We start from the raw sequence: 18,388 nt of genomic DNA, 5'->3' as shown, positions 1-18,388 counted from the left end.
TTCGTCGAAGTTCCGCCTTAATATTGTTCCGCACCTTAATTAAAATATAATAATAAACAAATTTTCCTTAGCCCGGGCTAGGAAAAGGTTATAATTTCGAGAAAATTGTAACTCACCACTTCGTACTTCTTTTCTAGATCATTCCGAACTGTGGTGGAGCATGGAACGGTTAGCTTCGGGTCGGCGGTATAAATCATATTTCGAAAGCCTTTTCCTTCAACCATTGAAAATGCAGCCGTATCGCGCACCACGAATTCCAAAACACTTTCTTTAAATTTAATTTGCTTCGTATCATTACGGGGATACTTCTCCACCGCTTGTACGAACTTCGGTTTTGGTAAGATGCTAGCACGAACGGAGGATTTCTTGGTAGATGCCTGTTCAAGGGCTTTCGCTTCGTTGATATCCTTCTGATAATTTTCGTTAACTTGCTTATGCTTCTGAAATTCAAAAAGTAATGAAATCTTAATACCAGATTAAATTATTTTTTCCTGTCCGGACAGGAAAAATAAACTTTTATTTAATTTTTTACTGCTTATTTTAAAGATAGAATTAATATTTAATACCTTTAAATGATCGGCAAATGCATTAGCACCTTTATCACTGTAAATAGTACTGCACGATCTACATCGCAGCTTATACCAGAGTCGACTGCGCTGTCCTGATTTTTTAAACTGCTTCTCAATAAATTCAAAATATGGTAATAGTAACGATGCCCATTTCGGATGTCGTATTTCTGGACTTTTGGGGGCGGCATCCTCTCCAAATGATATTTTAGGTTGTTTTAACTCAGCCATGGTTATCAAAACAGGAATAAAGTCAGATAAAAGTCTAATACGAGCGAACCTGGAGCCCAGCCCATCTAGAGGAGCTCGTGCAAATGGCAGAAGCGTGGACAGCGTGGGATTGGTGTGGTATATAAATATTCCGCTCCCCTGTAAACCAAATGATCCCACCAGTCCGGACTGGGAAGAGTGATACATTTTCAAGGATACATTGAGACAATATAATTCAAAATGAGAATCTTATAATAATGAGAGAGAATATTATGTATATGATTAATTCATGTGACTTCATTAATATGAATCCAGGTATGAAAAAATATACATGCACAAATTAGAATAAAGCTGGATGTAATCATTTAATGTTGTAAAGCCCAAGAATATATAACATATACTTTCATATATTACATTACAAAGAACGGAAGCTAATTTATAAATTCAGTGAAAGTGAAAGTTATTCCTAGCCCGGGCTAGGAATAAAAAGCTCTTTCAAAAACTAACGACGCTTTTTCCATGATGTCGTCGGTTTTTTTAAGAAATCATCATCACTGCTGTCGCTATCAGACATGCCACCTGGTCTTATGCCAGCTAACGGAGCTAATGATGACTTAACAGTTGCCTTGCTATGCTTTGGTTCGGGATACGCTGGTGGGGAAAGTGTAGATGAGGAATCCATCCGATAATCTTGAGGAAATTTCTTAGTTTCCTTTGCCTTTTGGTTAGCTTTCTTTTGCTCTCCCCACAATTTATATACCTCATCAGCAGTCATACCATAGTTTTGCCCAAATTTCAAAGCTTTCTGTCGATTTCTTTCTTCGTGATTTGCTTTGTTCTGTGGAAGGGTCCGGGCCTACTTAAGCTTTTCTTTATCTGGTGAAAACGGGCAACTTAATCCCTAAAAATGCAATTATAAAAATTTATAATAAAATTTATAATTCCCGATCCGGATCGGGAATAAGCGCAATATTGAGCGCATGAACTTACAATGTGTCCAATTTCTCCACAATTTCGACACTGGATTGTATTCATTTTGTCTTTCTCAGTTGGATTCAGGAACTGCAGTAGCCTTGCGTCTGCTGATTTATAATTTGCTTTCATTCCTAGTGCTACAACTTTGCTTTGCACGATGTCAGCCCCCACTTCTGTCAACTACAAATGTAAGACAGTATCATAATTAAATCGTCATATAAAATAATTAATGCACGAATAACCCACCTCTTGCTTGCCTAGCCAAACAGAGAGATTTGTAATCTGAGCAAACGGAAGTATTTGCTCGGGTTGCCAGTCAAGATTTAATGCCAAGTGCTTTCTCCAATCAATAATCGCATCGGTTATTGCATCGTGTGACAATGGCTTCTTTACGTCAAACTTCCGCAGTGAGGGATTGACGATCAACTTTTTGGATGAGATAAGCACTGCTTTCTTAACGCCATCCAGTCCCAACTATGACAAATATATTTAAATTACTGAAATTTCCCAGCCGGCTGGGAATATTATTTAAATATGGTACTCACTTTATCATACAACGAGTAAAATATTCTTAATGTATAATAGGCATCTTTTGCTGCGTATGCTTGCTGCCGTTGGGTCAAATCCCTAATTCTCCAATCTGTGTTTGTCATTTTCTTGTCCCGAAAGTTAAAGACATTCATCATAAATGCGAGTCCAGGTGCATCATACTTGTTGAAAAATTCCTTTAGCGCGGATGTGGAAGAATTCTAGCCCCTCTCTGATGCCAGAGTTTTTAATGCGGGGAGGCAAGTCTGGAAGCAATTATTTATATCTGCATTCCTCCATATGATGAAAAGGTCCTGAATATCCAGCACCAATCGCGGAAAGCAATTATAGTCCTTTTTCAGTCTCAGGATGTCATTTTGGCAGCCACACATAACTTTGAGACTTTCTTCACTTTCCATTAAATTTGAAATGATGTCTCGCATTGTGGGTGAATTCTTCCGTCGATCGGTAAGACAATCAAACACTAATGTTGTTTCCGGTGAGGCTAAGGACCCGACCGCAAGAAATCCTATAAACTCCCGGCCCGGGCCGGGAGAAAGTTTTATCATTACAAGTTATGTCACAAAAATTCCATGTTATAAATAGTTAGTACCATCATAACTTTCTTCAATATGGTACTCAAAGTCCACTGCTAGGACTGGTAAATTTCCCAATCCAAGATTATTCATGGTTTGATACATCTCAATTCCATCTTTCACCCACGTGACCATATTCGTCGAAAATTCCCTAAACTCGGGAATTGGACCTAGCGTCAATGACTCAATTCCTTGTGTGATTTGGTACGCGTAGTCCGGGGGAGGGAGCGGTGTCAGTTGTAGATTCGTTTTCAAAACCGTTCTACGAAAATCCGTATTGGTCTCTTGTGGTCGCATCCGGGTTTTCGACGCTGAAATTGAGCACATTGAAAAATTTAAAATTATCCCAGCCCGGGCTGGGAAACTCTCTGTGACTTATTAAGTAAATTATTAAGTAAATTATTAAGTAAATTATTATTAAAACTTACAATCCATTGCAGTGGGCCCCTGTGAGCTTTCTTGAACTGTAAATTATATATGTTTTACATTTGCAAGGGAGGCAAGTGAATGTGTGATTTGCGAGTTTGTTTTTGGCTTTTCAAACCCAAATACTGAATTTGCCGGGAACGAAACCACCACCACTTCTCACTTTGGTTCTTATTTCATGAAAGCAATAATGGTCGATGGTCCATCGATGGACCACTTGAAAAATGGTCCATGGTCCATGGTCCATCGATGGACCATCTGAGAATTGGTCCATGGTCCATGGTCCATCGATGGACCATCTGAGAATTGGTCCATGGTCCATGGTCCATCGATGGACCACCTAAAAAATGGTCCATGGTCCATGGTCCATCGATGGACCAATTTTTTTGTGGTCCATGGTCCATGGTCCATCATGGACCAATTTGGTCCAGTGGACCATGGTCCATTGCGAGCTATGGTCTGATTAATGTTATGTTATTTATTTATTAACTTATTTACATATTTATTTACATATTTATTTATTTCATACAATGAAAATACCCTAGATAATTGGGTCATTACGTTTCAAGGAAAAAATGAATCTAAAACATATGAAAAATTACCTACACACATAAGCATATACTAAATTTCCTACATGTACAATGTAGGCGTCGGAATGTATGAAAAGTGTGCTGGCGGCTTTGTGGAACCTGATGAACTATTTTGGCAATGTAGATAATTGTAATCTTGTCCGTATCGGTCCATTCGGGCCGGCACTATTCACAGGTGGGTTAAATGTGTGCCATTTTTTAAGAGCCCTATTAAATTGCAAATTCTCACATTGTGGTATCGAGAAGTGTTCACTACGGGCTACATAAAATTTATAGTGCACTATGTCGGGAAATTTGAATTTCATGGATGCCCACACTCTTAGAAACCTAGTACTAAAATAACACCAAGCGGTATTCATTGTAATAGCTGAGAAGTAACTAAATCGTTAGCTAATTTTTAGGGACCAGTGTAGTTTTAATACCAATCGGTATAGTGACAAATTTAATACCGAGACATCAATACCTTGGTGACAATGTCAGATTTGTAACACTATATTTACTAATCCGCGTGGGTCCGATTTCTGTGTCTGTCCCGGGAACCGGAGTACAGCCCGTCCCGAAAAATAGTGGACCCTAAAAAAAAAAGGTCCGCCAGTCTGTATGGATTATCAATAACACCCCCCCCCCCCCCACCCCCCGAGACGTCGCACGCCCAGCTATAGTTGCGCTTCCGAAACAACTCAATACCGAGTCAGCTTACATATACATAAGCGCCCGGACACGGCGCCCTAGCACTAACCTAGCACTATCGGTGATTAATAATGCGCTGGAACTTTATTAAGCCGCCAACGCTATCGAGCTATTTAACTTGACAGAGCTAAATTAACCACCATGGTGACAAATAGGTCGTGACCGTCCTAATTTGACCTTGACGGCTATTTTTGATTATAGGGATAGGTAGACTACTATGTAGGTAGGTAGCGAAAATATAAAGATCTAAATATACAAAAGAAATAATAACTGTGATATGTGGTAATAGACATATTACAAAAATACATTTCCATGCTGGTGGAGGTCTGGTACCAATTGTAAGCTAGTTGACTGGTGGGTGAAAAATTATTTTTCATTTGTGATTATTTTTGCATGAGTTTCAATGGCTCCCATGCTCTTATTTCTGAACAATTAAAAATTAGCCAAAATAGGGGAAAACCACTTCATTCTTACCCGTTGATAGCTATAATTAAGGGACCCTGACATTAGAGTTTCAAAAAATCAAATTCCTATGCGATTTTGTGGAAAACTGTATCGTAAAAACTTGGTTTGTTTGATTTTTTCGTTAAAAAAATTGCCAGTTGAAGTGTTTGAAATCCATCTTGAACAAGTTTGATTTTTGCCAAATACAATCATAGTTATAAAATCAGCGTGCTGCGCAGGGGAAATTAAATTAAAGGATCAGCGGATTACGTTAGGTACTGAATTTTCAATGAAGTCTTCATTTTTGTAATTTTCAGTTATGTTTATAATTCTATTTTTTGCCTTAGACTATTCCAGAAATTTATCGAAATTATCAATTTGGTAACTTGTTCATAAAGTAAAACGTTCCTACAAGAAACGTTCTACCAGATACGGACAGACTTGGCTTAATCACTCCAAGTTTTAGTTGCCTGAAACTTATCTACTTGCTAGACCTTCTCACGATTCGCTTTGATGCAAGTACCTCTACATATTAGGCCCTTGCACTTTCTTATCATACAAATTCTTTTTTTTCATTAATAAGGATTGATGATTATGTAGGCTAGGATATTTTTAGACGTGGGCAAACGAAAAAAAAAGTTGTGAAAATTGCGCTCTTCTCATAAGGAGGTCTGAGGTCGTTATCTCGAATTTGGACCTGACTAATTTTAAAATACATATTCACCCTCAGAAAGAGGCACCACAATTGTTTGATTTCTCTTTAATGCATGTAAATATTTTCGCCAGTGGAGGAGTTTTTAAATAAAATTTTCAGCGAGATTAAGATCGAACGCTGTAAACTTTCGTATTTTAGTCCGAGTTCAAAAACAACACGCTCGCTCAGAATGTTATTGATCAATTCAAAAACATCACCTTAACTCACAAAAATAATGATTAACGCGGGAAATATCTGTACTTTCCATGTTCATACCATGCACATCGAACGTATTTCCAGGGCTTTCTAATTATCCACTTTTCTAATTAATTAGCAATTAGTAATTAGTTTCGAAAATTTTGATCTAATTAATTGTTTAATTAGTAATTACTTCTGAACAAGCAAACTAATTAATTTTTAATTAGCTAATTAATTACTTCTAATTACTGAATAATTAAGTTTGCCATATTCATAACTTTTTATGAATTAATTTCACAACATTTCAGCATGGCTAATGCCTAGAATAAGTCGTCTTTCAGCGAATGTAAAATGTTGAATTATTTTGAAATTTAGAACAAATTGCGCAGTACCTTGAGATGGCTGTGAAAATTAGAGCTGACCTTAGTTGTGCCGGTAATCGCTTTATTTGGACAAAATTTACAAGCAATGGTTAATTTGTTGCCGTCAACTTTTTTAAAAATATACCATCCATTCAGATTTTCTAACAGGTTTTTAAGGTTCTGTGCAAGAAAGTCCATTATACTCAAAGATATATCTAAAATATATTGCTATCTCGTTGTTTTCATACAAAGAAGTTGCAAGTTGCAAGTTGCAACTTGCAACTACAAGAGTAAAAAAAGCTTTGAAGTTGATAAAACACCCAAGGTACCATGGAAATACGGTATTTCCATGGTACTGACTTAGACTTGGTGTTCGCCGAACTTTTGAGGGTATATCAGTAGAAACGAACCGAACCTGAAGCGCATATACTTAGCTAGGCTGCAAGTACAATTTGGTCAGATTTCAAAATTTTCGAGGTACGGCTCGGGTACGGCTCGGTCAATTAAAAAAACAGACGGAGTCATTCAGTGGTAGTCTGAAAATTTCGCTGTGACAGAAAAATGACTTATTTTCGTTCAAAAATTGGCCGTTCATGAACCGATTATGCTAAAATTATGATTGTGTGCTTAAATTGTGCCCAGATAAATTACGCATCCTTCGTTGGCAATCTTTTGTAGTAGGAGTTAGTTTTTAAGCCATTTATGTACATAGCATTAATCATGATTTTTCATATTTGAATGCTTTATTTTCATTTTTCACCGATAGCCTGGATTACCATTCAAAATCAGATTGCCACCGATGTCTGCGTAATTTATCTGGGCACAATTCAAGCACAAAATCATAATTTTAGGATGATCGGTTCATGACCTGCTAATTTTTGAACGAAACTAAATCATTGTTCTGTTACAGCGAAATTTTCAGACTACATACCACTTACCTTTACCTGATCAAGTTGGTGTTGCTTAAAAAAAGTATGTTCAAAGTTATAATTTTCTAGTTCAGCCTTCCCAGATATTTGCAGCTTGTGAGCGAAGACCAGAAACGTTTACTAGTTTTATGGCCACCACGAGTAACTCATAATCTCATGAATAAGGTTCATTTGCTCCTTCAAAGGATAATCTGACATTTAAATTTGGAAATAAGCAAGTTGCAGTAAAATTTTGCACCCGATTAAAAATGTACACATGTGACTTATTTGTCACGCATCTCACGTATTCCTAGAATTAAAATTCATGTTGAACCGCATTGTGTCCAACACCAAACTTTAGTGTTGGAATTTTTCAATACTTTAAAATCTGCAAAAAATGTCACAAAGTAAAAAATGGTTGTATTTACAAATACAAAAGTTCAAATAACTCTAGAAAAAGTTTTTTGGGAGCATTAGGAATTAACTAAAATATATATGTAACGCAAACATAAATTTTAGTATAATTTATAATTCAACTTTATGTGGAAACATACAGAATTTTACGAACATGGTTGCGTTTAAAACAAACTATTGTGTTAATACTTTCCCATGGAAATGCAATCTCCTCGTATTCTTGAACAAAAACTCATTACAAAATAACGAATTTATTTAACTTGAGAAAGCCCAGTACCAGGGTTCGGAAAAACGAAAGGGTTTCAATAAAAATTGAGAACCCAGGGGTTTAAACGGGCTTAATGATTCTTTCGGTTTTTATTCAGTTTACTGGGTTTTGATTTAAAACTTGTAAAGTTTTCAGCACCAAACTCTGCAAATTTTTGCAACTATTACTAATCCAATTCCAGAAAATTCAATGTATAAATCCTATTTCTCCATCTTAGAAATTGCGTATGTTCTGAAATTAATTTTTATGACGCTGGATGGCAAGGGATGTCTATTGTTGCTGTTTTTCTGGGTTTTCAAGAATTACGATATTAATGAAATAAACTGCTTGGCTTTAGTGATACAACTTCGTCAACAACCTAATGCATGAGAGGTGTTGCCAATGTTTAGGATGAGGTTTTAACGCAGAATCTAGTCAAAATCCAAATACAAACCCCACTAAACCTCACTAAAACCCAAAATACCCAGACCAATATAACCTTGGGTCAGAATACCGTGCCCGGTACAGGCCTTACAAGGGAATGGTACGGCTCCTATAGAATACGAAAGCACATGTATATTTGTAAGTTCGCGTTAAGCACGCGTACACAAGTATTATGCATACGGGTCGTCTGTACTGTTCTATTTAAAGAAACCTCAAATCTGAAAAAATTGTATCTCGGGAAAAATAAAATATTTTCCGCGAATCGCCGATAGCATGAGGTACAAAATTTTCCGGGAATGAACTCTCCAGTTACACATTTCCCGAAATTTTTTAGCGGGGGGGGGGGGGTATCGGCGTTTCCCGGATTTTGCCCGGCACTGTCCCGGCAACCGCTGGTTGCACGGTTGCACAACAAATCGAACCCACGCTAATCCGGTGACAATTCTGCTCCCGTATTATGTCAAATGTTGCTAATTAATGACACGTGTTTCAGGAAATGGATAACTTGACGTTGGATACAAATATATCGAACATTGAAAAGTTTGAGAGGTTGAGAAAGAAGTTATATCCAATACAAAACTTGTAAACCTATCAGAATGCATTCTTGCATCCTGCTTTGGTTCATGGATTTATCTGTCTTCTAGACAATTCCTACAAATTTTGGAAACACGTTTGGTTAGATCTGATTCAGAAATTTTGGAAAATCTCATGTTAACAAAATTTTAAGCACGTATCGCGATAAATTTCAAGCGATTAAAACATTTTTATTTGAATAATTGTTTAAAATTTCACATTCATATGAATGTGAAATTTATGCATGCACAAGTCATAGAAAATGTAATATTCCGAAGTTAATTACCACTTGAGTGTGATAATTAGCAAATACACGCACAACTGCACCCGGGCGCAATTTGTTCCTTCTTGCAGAAAAATGCCACCGTGTCTGGGCTCGCGTTGTGGAAATTCGTCCATGTATTTTTGCACTGCAGATATTGGAAGCATTGCGACTTGCATTGAGCCGTTTGTCCGTCCACCACTTCCGGGAAGAAAAAGGTGCCCACGAGAAGCGCGTTGAGAACAAGGCACGCCGTTGATTTCATGTTAATCTTCGTCCTGAGAAAAAGAGAAAAAGTTTAGTTTTTAGCAAAAAAATTCAAAATTGCAAGAGCAAAATTTTCGAAATATTTTTCCGTTTCTACCAAATTTCGCTTCCTAATGGAAATTGTGAATGTTTTTGGATTTATTCTTCGTGGCGATTGAACGAGAAGTGAATTGTGTATAGATTTTGGAAACGAGAAGTCAGTTTTATACGTTTTTCATTAAGTATTCTGTACTTGTCCTTGAATTGTTGACAATTGTGTTTGCATATTTATGTTTTTGCATACAAGTCACAACTGTATATTAGTTCAAAAAGTAAAAATTTGAATAAGAATGGATTCACTCTTGTCCTATAAGGTATTAAGCACAACGTTTGATTGCAGTGTGGTATTTACATAGTTGACGCGGAATTTTAGGTACTCATGTGACAGGTATGTATGATTAAATTACAGCAATGCAGTGAAATCACGGGATAAATTTCAGTGAAACTTGCTCATTTTATTTTTCAATACCAAGGACATTGTTATCCAATATTGAAACTACAGATATTTAGCACAGATCCTGAGTTCCAGAGATAAATATTGTTGTTATTATTATTATTGACATTAGTAGGAACTAAGTACATATAGCAAAGTAGTTAATTGAAAAGTTACTCAGACTCATACCACAGTCGGATTCATGTTATGTTAATGTTTACCAAGTAATTTGACGCAAACATATGCGAATGAATACTTAAATCTGTTTGAAAAGAAGTTAATTTTTCACGTTGTTTCGTAGATTTATTCTTGACAGGTAACCTAATCACGAAATAAATCGAATTTCACAGAAGTTCATGGGCATCTGGTTTATTTTATTGCTTTATTATTTTCAACCTACCTATTTAATATTGGATCCCATTACCAAGCTTGTACACAAATACGTAGTAACTTTTGATACACTGTGAGGAGAGTATCTACATATGTAGGAAATCTACTTAGCTGATACGTAAATTACAAGCCCAGACCCAGAGGGTAGAGTTCCCCACAAAAATTGTTTCCACTTGACGCCATGTTTTCTTGTACATAACACCTGAATCGCATTGTTGTCATAGCTTTCATAAATTTATTCCACACTTAATTAATTTGAATTTGATTTCATTTAAAATACTCCAAGACCGCTCCGCTCCACGCACCACCCCACCAGACTGATTTCTAGAAAAATAAAATTGTTTAATTGAATACTTTCCTCAAGCCCGAACGGACGTGGCTTACAGAGATTTCTAAAATATCTCAGAATAATCTATAAATTTCTCTTATTTCCCAAATTTGGCATATCTCTTTCTCAATAACGTCTCATTTCGAGTGACCTTTCGTAAACGAGGGCATAAATCTCCGAATCTCCCCAACAGGGTATTCCGACCCAGGGTTTTATTAGGTTGGGTTTTTTGGGTTTTAATGGTTTTAATGGGTTGTTAATGAATAAAACCCATTGAGTTTTACCATGTTAAATGGGTTTTATTTGGGTTTTATTGGGGTTTAATGGGTAAAACCCTGGGTTTTTCCGAACCCTGATCCCCAATACCATTTTTTCGCGGGATAATTTTTCCTCGAGTATTCATAGTAAGCGTCAACCTCATTCGACGTTCCGAAATGAAATAGGCTAATCTGTCTGCTAATATTTCCTGCTCTATAACCCCATTTACAATTACCGCGTTAATGCTAACCTCGTCCAAAAATTCCAAATATTCATTCATTCCCATAGTTTCGCTATCCGAACTATCTCTCTAGTGAATTCAACCTGCAAAATTCCAATTTCGTCGCTTACCCAACGAAATATAAATATCTATGACATTATTTTATCAGTAAAAATGCATGTCCGTGAACTTACCCTTCCACCATTATCCCCCACATATTCGCAAAGCTGAGCATACATGTATGTATATCTGTATATGTACATATTTTGATATTTATATGTTTCAAACTAGGTATGTATATGTACATATAAAAACCCAGAATTGGACTTGGAGCCCTGAACTCTTCGGCCTTCAGCATGACAAAAATTTGCTCACAAATTCAGGTCAAAGTTGGCAAAAACCAACATCTGCGACAGCTAAAGGCGTGCCTAACGTAAAAATAAATATTCGTCAATGTTTAGTTAACAAGAGAAAAATGTCGTCCATCTGTATTTCCCTGTTTATGGAGATGAGAAAATTAAATCTATTCTGCTACGTATACTAATATTAATACCAACTGATTTCCAATTTGCCAGTTGCCTCACGAAGTATTTAGTTATGGGTACGTTCATAAATTATGCAACGAGAGAGGGTAGAGGGGGGTATCTGGCTGCATTGATATTGTGCATATGTAATTTTCCGCTATATAATTTAAGAACATTCCCCGTTGAATGAACTACTAAAATAAACACATCTCTCTGCTTATTACCAGCAAAACAATGGATACTATGTGAATAAATTACACAAATTCGTACACATTTAGTAGAAAGAGTTTCCAATAACCTAGTGATTATTTTGTCTCACTTGGTCAATTGGTTATTGAAGCTTTCCAGCGTGGTCTGAATAAATACGACGGATCGCAATCAAAATGCGGGTTCCAACGCTATTCGCGCACAGTGATAATAAAATTAAAACATTCGTATTAATTTGCATGGTACAGTAAATCAAAATAAACACGATAATTGCTACTTAATTCTTGTAAAATTCAGCTAAATACTTAAAACAATTATATATGTGCCCACCACGCCACAGATATTCAGTTTGAGGTCGACTGAAGCCATTTCCGTGGAGCAGGATGAACCTCGCATTGTAAGTCTAACAATGGACGTACTGACTACAAACTAGATAGGAAATTGAACATTTATAACTCTACAAAATGTTTCGAAATTGAGAGATTTCAGAGAACAAATTATTGCTTGAGTTCTGGTTCTAAAATTTACTTAGAAAAAGTACTGTTCTAAATATTTGGGGAAATTATTTAGCAACTGGGCAAATAATAACCGGCCGGCTTGCAAAATAATTTTCCGCAACAATTGCCGCAAAAAAATTGACCGAATGATACGACAAGTACATAATAAGACATTAATAAATACATAAGACCTTGACGTTCGTACTCCTTGATAACTAACGTTTTGCGAGGTACAGACATAGGTATGTAAATACTGCATTCTAAAAATATACTTAAATTATTAATCAGGTCGTAAAACAAGAAGAGTCCAGCGAAGCCATCCAGACGATTGAAACGGTTGGAAATTTGATTACCAACATATTCAAAGGAATCGCAGAAATTCCAGCGACTTCTATAAACGCCGTGCTGAAACCATTTCTTCCACAAAAAGCCGAGACGACTAGTACGCCTGCGCCAGGAATAAAACAGTCAACAACGACGCCTAAAAATTCGAATGCATCTGCATCAACGACAACAAATGAAACAGGGACTCAAACCGAAGAACAAGAAGATGTTGAAGGCGAGGAGGAAGAGGAAGGTGACACGGATTCAGATTCTTGATTTGTAAAAAAGTAAAATTGTGGAAAAATAAATAAACTTTATAAGTTCGTTACACAGTTTTAGTCTGTTTTACATGGCGAAACTAAATATACAAGTTAAAATTTTGATTGTGCACAACTTCATATTTAAAAAAATTTTAATGTCTGAAATCATTTATTTATTGTTTGTGCCGAACAAATGTACAACATTTATTACCGAAAAAATATTCGTCCACATTTTCAGTACCAATCTAGCCGGAATCCTGTCGCTGTTTCGCTCGCGTCACTGCGGAATATTATGAGACCAATGCCAGCCTCCAGAGTTATCGGTGGAGGCGTCATGGTTCCACAAACCCTACGAAAAAAATAATATATGTCATAAATTCAGATCAGAGGTCAACGTCGACCAATCTTGGAGTGGCGCCAATCTTGGCGATTTTTCTATGGCGTCGGCGGCGTGGTACGGCGCCACGTAAAATGGTACCGACATTCGACAGGCGCGTTCGATTGGCTCGTCGACCTCTGATTCCGATAATCCTTACTTTAAATTAAGCTTTTAGACATACCTGGCCGATTCGACATATCCATTATCCACCCAATGTATAACGGTAACCGAGTCAAAGCGACAATTCGAACCGTCCTCGACATCCATGTCCCAGAATCGTAAAGTCTTTTCCCCCCTTTGTGTCGGCACAATGGCGAACATGACATTCTCATAGTTTCCATAGTTGCCCCCAACAGTGGGGTGAATCACCTCGCCAGCACTATATGGAAGTGGCGTGTATCCAGTAAAATTCAAGGTTCGATCTAACACGCCGCTGGAAAAGATTTCCAGCTGGATTTCCCGCGCTAAATCGGTGCCAGTCGCGAACAATGTTATCAGGGAAGAACCTTGGTCTACAGTGAGGTTTTGATCGATGGAATCACTGTATAAAATTAATTGGAGCATATCTTATAAGTCGCCAATGTGTAGTTTAATCAGGATTTAAACGAGAACTCGATGTCTTGTCACTCAAATCGTCAGAGTATGTACACACATTTTAATTAGACATTTCTGTGCTTGGAAAAATTGATTTTAAAATTCTGGATGACAAATCTGTAGTCAGTACTTTGATTAATAAAATGGCCATGAGACTTTTAAGTGAAGGTCTAGAAAATTACCAAAATCTGGAGTAAATACTTGTAAAAAAATGGCAACGCTCTTCATTACAAATTTTTCGTCCAGAATTTTTAAATACATTAATTCCAAAAGCCGATAATCAGTAAAAATGTGCTGATTTTGCAGACATGTCATCGTGTCCCACCTTAAGCATCACTTACAATTTTTGATGAGAACCTGGGACACCATTCGGAAAGCTGGTGACATATATTTCATCGGTAATTTCTGCACTGATCAGTCTGAATCGTAACTTATCGTATGGCGCTTTCACTGTCCAAACGCATTGCTGTCCTGTGGGAGAAATTTGTACCGAAATCAGGGCAGAGGTCGCTTCAATTATCCCGCCACAAGTGGGAACAACTTGAACTGGGGTGGCGTCCTCGTCTCGTGGGATTATGGACGCACTAATCCAATCGATAAAGTGGGACGTCTTTGTATACACGCCGGGATGAGTGGACCTCGCACAACCCGTGCTGAAGGACACTATTCCGCATAACGTTTCCCCGCAGATGAGTGGACCACCAGTGTCTGAAGAAGAAGGTGGGAAATTTTAGTAAATTAGGTGATTATGCAAATATAGCATCACTGTAAAAAATCCAGTACTAAAGTAGTACAAAGCCGTACTCATAAATATATGACTCTACGATAGTGGAATTGATAAGAAATGGGGTATAGTAGTAGCTCGATACTAAAATTTTAGGGTTTCGCCAGCAAATTTTTACCAGGATCAGTGTAATTTAAATACCAAGCGGTAACAACTTTAATACCAAGAAATGAATATGTACCTCCCTGACTATATTAATACCAGATTTCTCACAGTGATCAATATATTATGTGAATAAATATGTATGGATAACCTCCAAGGCAAAAATCCTTCCCTTCCTCGCCATAGCAAAGCATGGATGTGGTTATGGAATTGTTGTAAGCAGTGTTACAAACGTCGCTAGGAACGAATGGGACATCGACCTTTATCAGAGTGAAGGGTGGTTCTCCATTGAATTCGGAGAGGAGGCCCCATCCCGCCACGGTTCCGAAAGCTAAAGAAAATAAGATTTAAATATTTTCTACGCATTGTAAATGTATAGGGGTATTCATTACGAGTTCGCATTTTCACATCGTAAAATAATGTTGAAAAAATTGCGAACAAAAGATATTAGCTTTGGAGATGCGGAAGTTTTTTGCAAACTAGGAACTTTGTTTTTCTGCTAATATTCCTTGTGATGGGATTTCGTAATGAATACCCCCAATGTTCAACGGGTACCTGTCGGTGTAAAATTAGCATCTTGTGGGAGAAGAATTGGTTGCACGAATTCGTTCAATTCGAACGGTGGGAAGACTTTCATTAAAGCGATGTCATTCTCATGCTCCACATTTCCGGGGCTAAATACGTAACCGCATATTAATCAATCAATTAACGAATTTACATACGTAAATTAACAAAATTTCTAAACTTGCACGTTATAACGAGGGTGAATTATGACATCGATGACCTGTCTGTTCTGCTCAGGGCCTTCGTTAATCTCAATATTGTGATCTCCTGCGGTCACATAGTAGTCTCCACTTTGCCCACACAAAGCGGAAGTGAGGACCCACTCAGGGCTTATTAAGGATCCTCCGCAAAAATGGAAGTCACCGACGCTAATGTCCACCAGGAATTTAAACTCGTTGCGATCCGCTTCAATACCGCCTACAATTCGACCAGAATTTCTTCTGGGAGTTGGATTCGGGTCGGCTAAGTTTTTTTTAGAGATTTCATTAAAACGAAGGGTAGAAAATTTAAATTCTTACAAAATTACCATGTGCCGAAACGACCAAAAGTATCACAAAATTCAGTGCGAGCTTCATTCCGAGTCCGTGTTGGGAATGCGACGAGAGAATGAGATGAGAGATTTATTTCTGTAATAAATTTTTTATCTAAACTCATCCGTACAATCTATGTAGATATCCTAAACATGCTCGAGATATCGACCGATTTACATTTTTCAGTTGGAACAATGGGTTTATAACATTTGGCATTTGAGTGATCAGAGCTTATCACTAGCGAAAAATTGAGTACGTACGCATTCGTGAATATGTACAATTACATAACCATACTATTTATATCATTATATATGTAACTCGGTTTTGACTTTTGTAAGTAGTAATTACATACATGAAACTTTCGGCATTTATAATTCCACCCCCACACTCACCCAAATGTTGCTTTTAAGTAAACTACAATAATACATATTCATCGAGAAGGTACACTATTAAAAATGTGGTGAAGTCACATGTGACTTCACGGGGCGTATATGCATATACGCCCCGTGCTGGTATTGATTTGGTAATAACTTCCTCTCGGATTGGTAATAGTTTGTTTCAATACAATTTTGCTAATAGTGTAGATATCTATGAATAAGTGATGAAGTAAAAAAAATTACATATACCGTGTCAACTAACACATTCGTTCAACCTAGTCCTTGTCCCACTCTTTTATTTCCTGTTTTTCGCTGAAATATTATTTATATACACAAACACAATCTGATTGGTTTCATTAATAATCAAAATCTTAAAGATGTAATTTATGCGTATATCTATATCAGGACTACATAATTAATCAATGCAAATAAACCCGTCAAGTAAGCTTACCAAGATATGCCAGAGATACCAGGGGCGTCGGAAAGGTGGGGGCGTGGGGGCGCCCAGTGGGCCAGATTTGATAAATTTTGGCCGAAAATATATAGAAGCCGAATTTGAAGAAACAAGAATTAGATTTTGGTGCGCAACAATAAACTAAGGCATATATTATGTTAGGAAATTTTTAATAGTCACATGCCACACCCCCAGTGGGTGTGGCCCTCGGCGACTTTTCGGTTTCAACGAAACCATGTCATATGATATATCATTTTTCTCAGCTGGACGAGGTGGTTTCGACGGAATACATAAACTTTGGAAACCGAACCCCCAGTGGGCGTGGTTCTAAGCTAATTATCGATCTTAACGAACCCGTATCAAGTGATACATCATTTTTCTCAGCTCGACAAGGGGGACTTGACGGAATACCTAAAATTGGGAAACCACACCCCCAGTGGGTGTGGTTCGCAGAAACTGTTTTTCGATTTTAATCAAACCATGCCATGTGTTATATCATTTTTCGCAGCTCAACAATCGGATTTCAACGGAATGAAACGGCCTAAAATCAGCCTTCAGCGACTTTTCGATTGGAACTATACCATGTCATGTCATGTCATGTAATACATCATTTCTCTTAGCTAAACGAAGGGATTTCGACAAGATATATCAATTGCATTGCGTAAATTAAGAAAATCCCACTTTGAAAAATTGAAAATTTTAATTTTTCACAAATCTCACATTTCTCGCTGCATTTTTTAAAATTACGAAATATCATACGCAGTTTTAAATTTTTAGAAATGTATTTTTATAATTGTATTTTTAGTAATTTTTGAGAAAAAATGTTTTTGCTCTTTACTTTTTGATGTAGAGTTAAAATTATAAACCAACAAACTTTTTGACAAATTTAAATTTGAGAAGAAAATGCAGTCAAATCGCCACAACCGAAAACACTAGCGCTCATGGAAACAAAAAAATACAGGTGGTATTATTTCGGTGTGGGGGAAATTTAAAATCGTAGGACACAACTTTAAGTCGCTGAACACCACACCAACTGGGGGCGTGGTTTCAAAGTTCTAATAATTCTATCGAGATCCCCTCGTCGAGCTGAGAAACGTGATATAACAAAAGGGATGGTTTTATTATTAAAACCGAAAGTTTTCTTAGAATCACGCCCACTGGGGGTGCGGTTTCCCAATTTTAGGTATTTCTCATATTAAAAGTTTTAAAGATCCTTGTTACCACACCCCCTGCGTGCGTGCTTTCGAAATTTCGAATTTTCTTTATTTTTTTGTTAACCTCTACTTACCGAGTCATATATGCCGCATGCTAGGATTTACTAACTAAATTTTGGTCCAATTGACCACACCCTCGTGGGGTGTGGCTTCCACGTTTAGAAATGTTACTTTTATTGTGATCGTCTTGGTCTACCGAGCAAAATGATATGTCGCATGCCAGGGTTTACCTATAATGGGGGGCACTTGTAGCCCCACCCCCTGAGGGGGTGATTTTTGGATCTGGATGGGCTGTCGATGGACCCTCTTATCGTCCCCATCAAATCGATATGTCGCATGGTGATGTTTACCGCGAATGCAATTAAATGACACCAATTTAAGTCGTTACTTATTTCGTTATGTATGTGACTTGGAAGGGGTGTGGTTTCACTTGTGGTCGAAAGTGGCAGTTTCCGGCACCAGCATTTATTCTCCACACCAGAAGGTCTCGAATGGTATAGAAAGCAAGTTTGTAAA

General features: G+C 37.3%; 3 protein-coding genes and 1 long non-coding RNA gene across 5 annotated transcripts; 1 reads left to right on the top strand and 3 right to left on the bottom strand.

Annotated features, from left to right (window-relative positions):
* Nucleotides 1-142: 142 nt before the first annotated feature.
* LOC118437995 lies at nucleotides 143-4,490 on the bottom strand. Of its 2 annotated transcripts, XR_004836556.1 has the most exons (7): nucleotides 3,304-4,490; nucleotides 2,893-3,186; nucleotides 2,297-2,808; nucleotides 1,998-2,225; nucleotides 1,767-1,931; nucleotides 567-1,677; nucleotides 143-440 (listed from the first exon to the last, which is right to left on the bottom strand). XR_004836556.1 is itself a non-coding variant. In XM_035857628.1 (5 exons), exons 2-5 carry the CDS (start codon nucleotides 2,435-2,437, stop codon nucleotides 1,633-1,635), a joined length of 579 nt encoding a protein of 192 aa, XP_035713521.1. In that variant the 5' UTR covers nucleotides 2,438-2,808; nucleotides 2,893-4,490; the 3' UTR covers nucleotides 1,123-1,632. The 2 variants fall into 2 exon arrangements, 1 of the variants encoding a protein (XP_035713521.1); XM_035857628.1 differs by lacking the exon at nucleotides 143-440 and having other exon boundaries at nucleotides 1,123-1,677; nucleotides 2,893-4,490.
* Nucleotides 4,491-9,031: 4,541 nt separating this feature from the next.
* Nucleotides 9,032-9,652, bottom strand: LOC118437996. The gene is made up of 2 exons (XR_004836557.1): nucleotides 9,492-9,652; nucleotides 9,032-9,405 (listed from the first exon to the last, which is right to left on the bottom strand). It is a non-coding gene; the product is annotated as an uncharacterized LOC118437996 (long non-coding RNA).
* A 2,029-nt stretch (nucleotides 9,653-11,681) lies between these two features.
* LOC110857188 lies at nucleotides 11,682-12,942 on the top strand. The gene is made up of 3 exons (XM_022105796.2): nucleotides 11,682-12,035; nucleotides 12,134-12,190; nucleotides 12,579-12,942. Exons 1-3 carry the CDS (start codon nucleotides 11,970-11,972, stop codon nucleotides 12,888-12,890), a joined length of 435 nt encoding a protein of 144 aa, XP_021961488.1. The 5' UTR covers nucleotides 11,682-11,969; the 3' UTR covers nucleotides 12,891-12,942.
* Nucleotides 12,943-13,014: 72 nt separating this feature from the next.
* Nucleotides 13,015-15,894, bottom strand: LOC110857187 (serine protease 38). The gene is made up of 7 exons (XM_022105795.2): nucleotides 15,824-15,894; nucleotides 15,483-15,759; nucleotides 15,289-15,407; nucleotides 14,885-15,064; nucleotides 14,189-14,555; nucleotides 13,435-13,794; nucleotides 13,015-13,223 (listed from the first exon to the last, which is right to left on the bottom strand). Exons 1-7 carry the CDS (start codon nucleotides 15,870-15,872, stop codon nucleotides 13,109-13,111), a joined length of 1,467 nt encoding a protein of 488 aa, XP_021961487.1. The 5' UTR covers nucleotides 15,873-15,894; the 3' UTR covers nucleotides 13,015-13,108.
* Nucleotides 15,895-18,388: the final 2,494 nt, after the last annotated feature.

The sequence above is a fragment of the Folsomia candida genome, unplaced genomic scaffold (genome assembly GCF_002217175.1).
Source record: "Folsomia candida strain VU population unplaced genomic scaffold, ASM221717v1 Fcan01_Sc018, whole genome shotgun sequence".
Classification (NCBI taxonomy): Eukaryota; Metazoa; Arthropoda; class Collembola; order Entomobryomorpha; family Isotomidae; genus Folsomia; species Folsomia candida.
The sequence above is the reverse complement of the archived record's forward strand: the minus strand, read 5'-3'. Positions and strand labels throughout refer to the sequence as shown.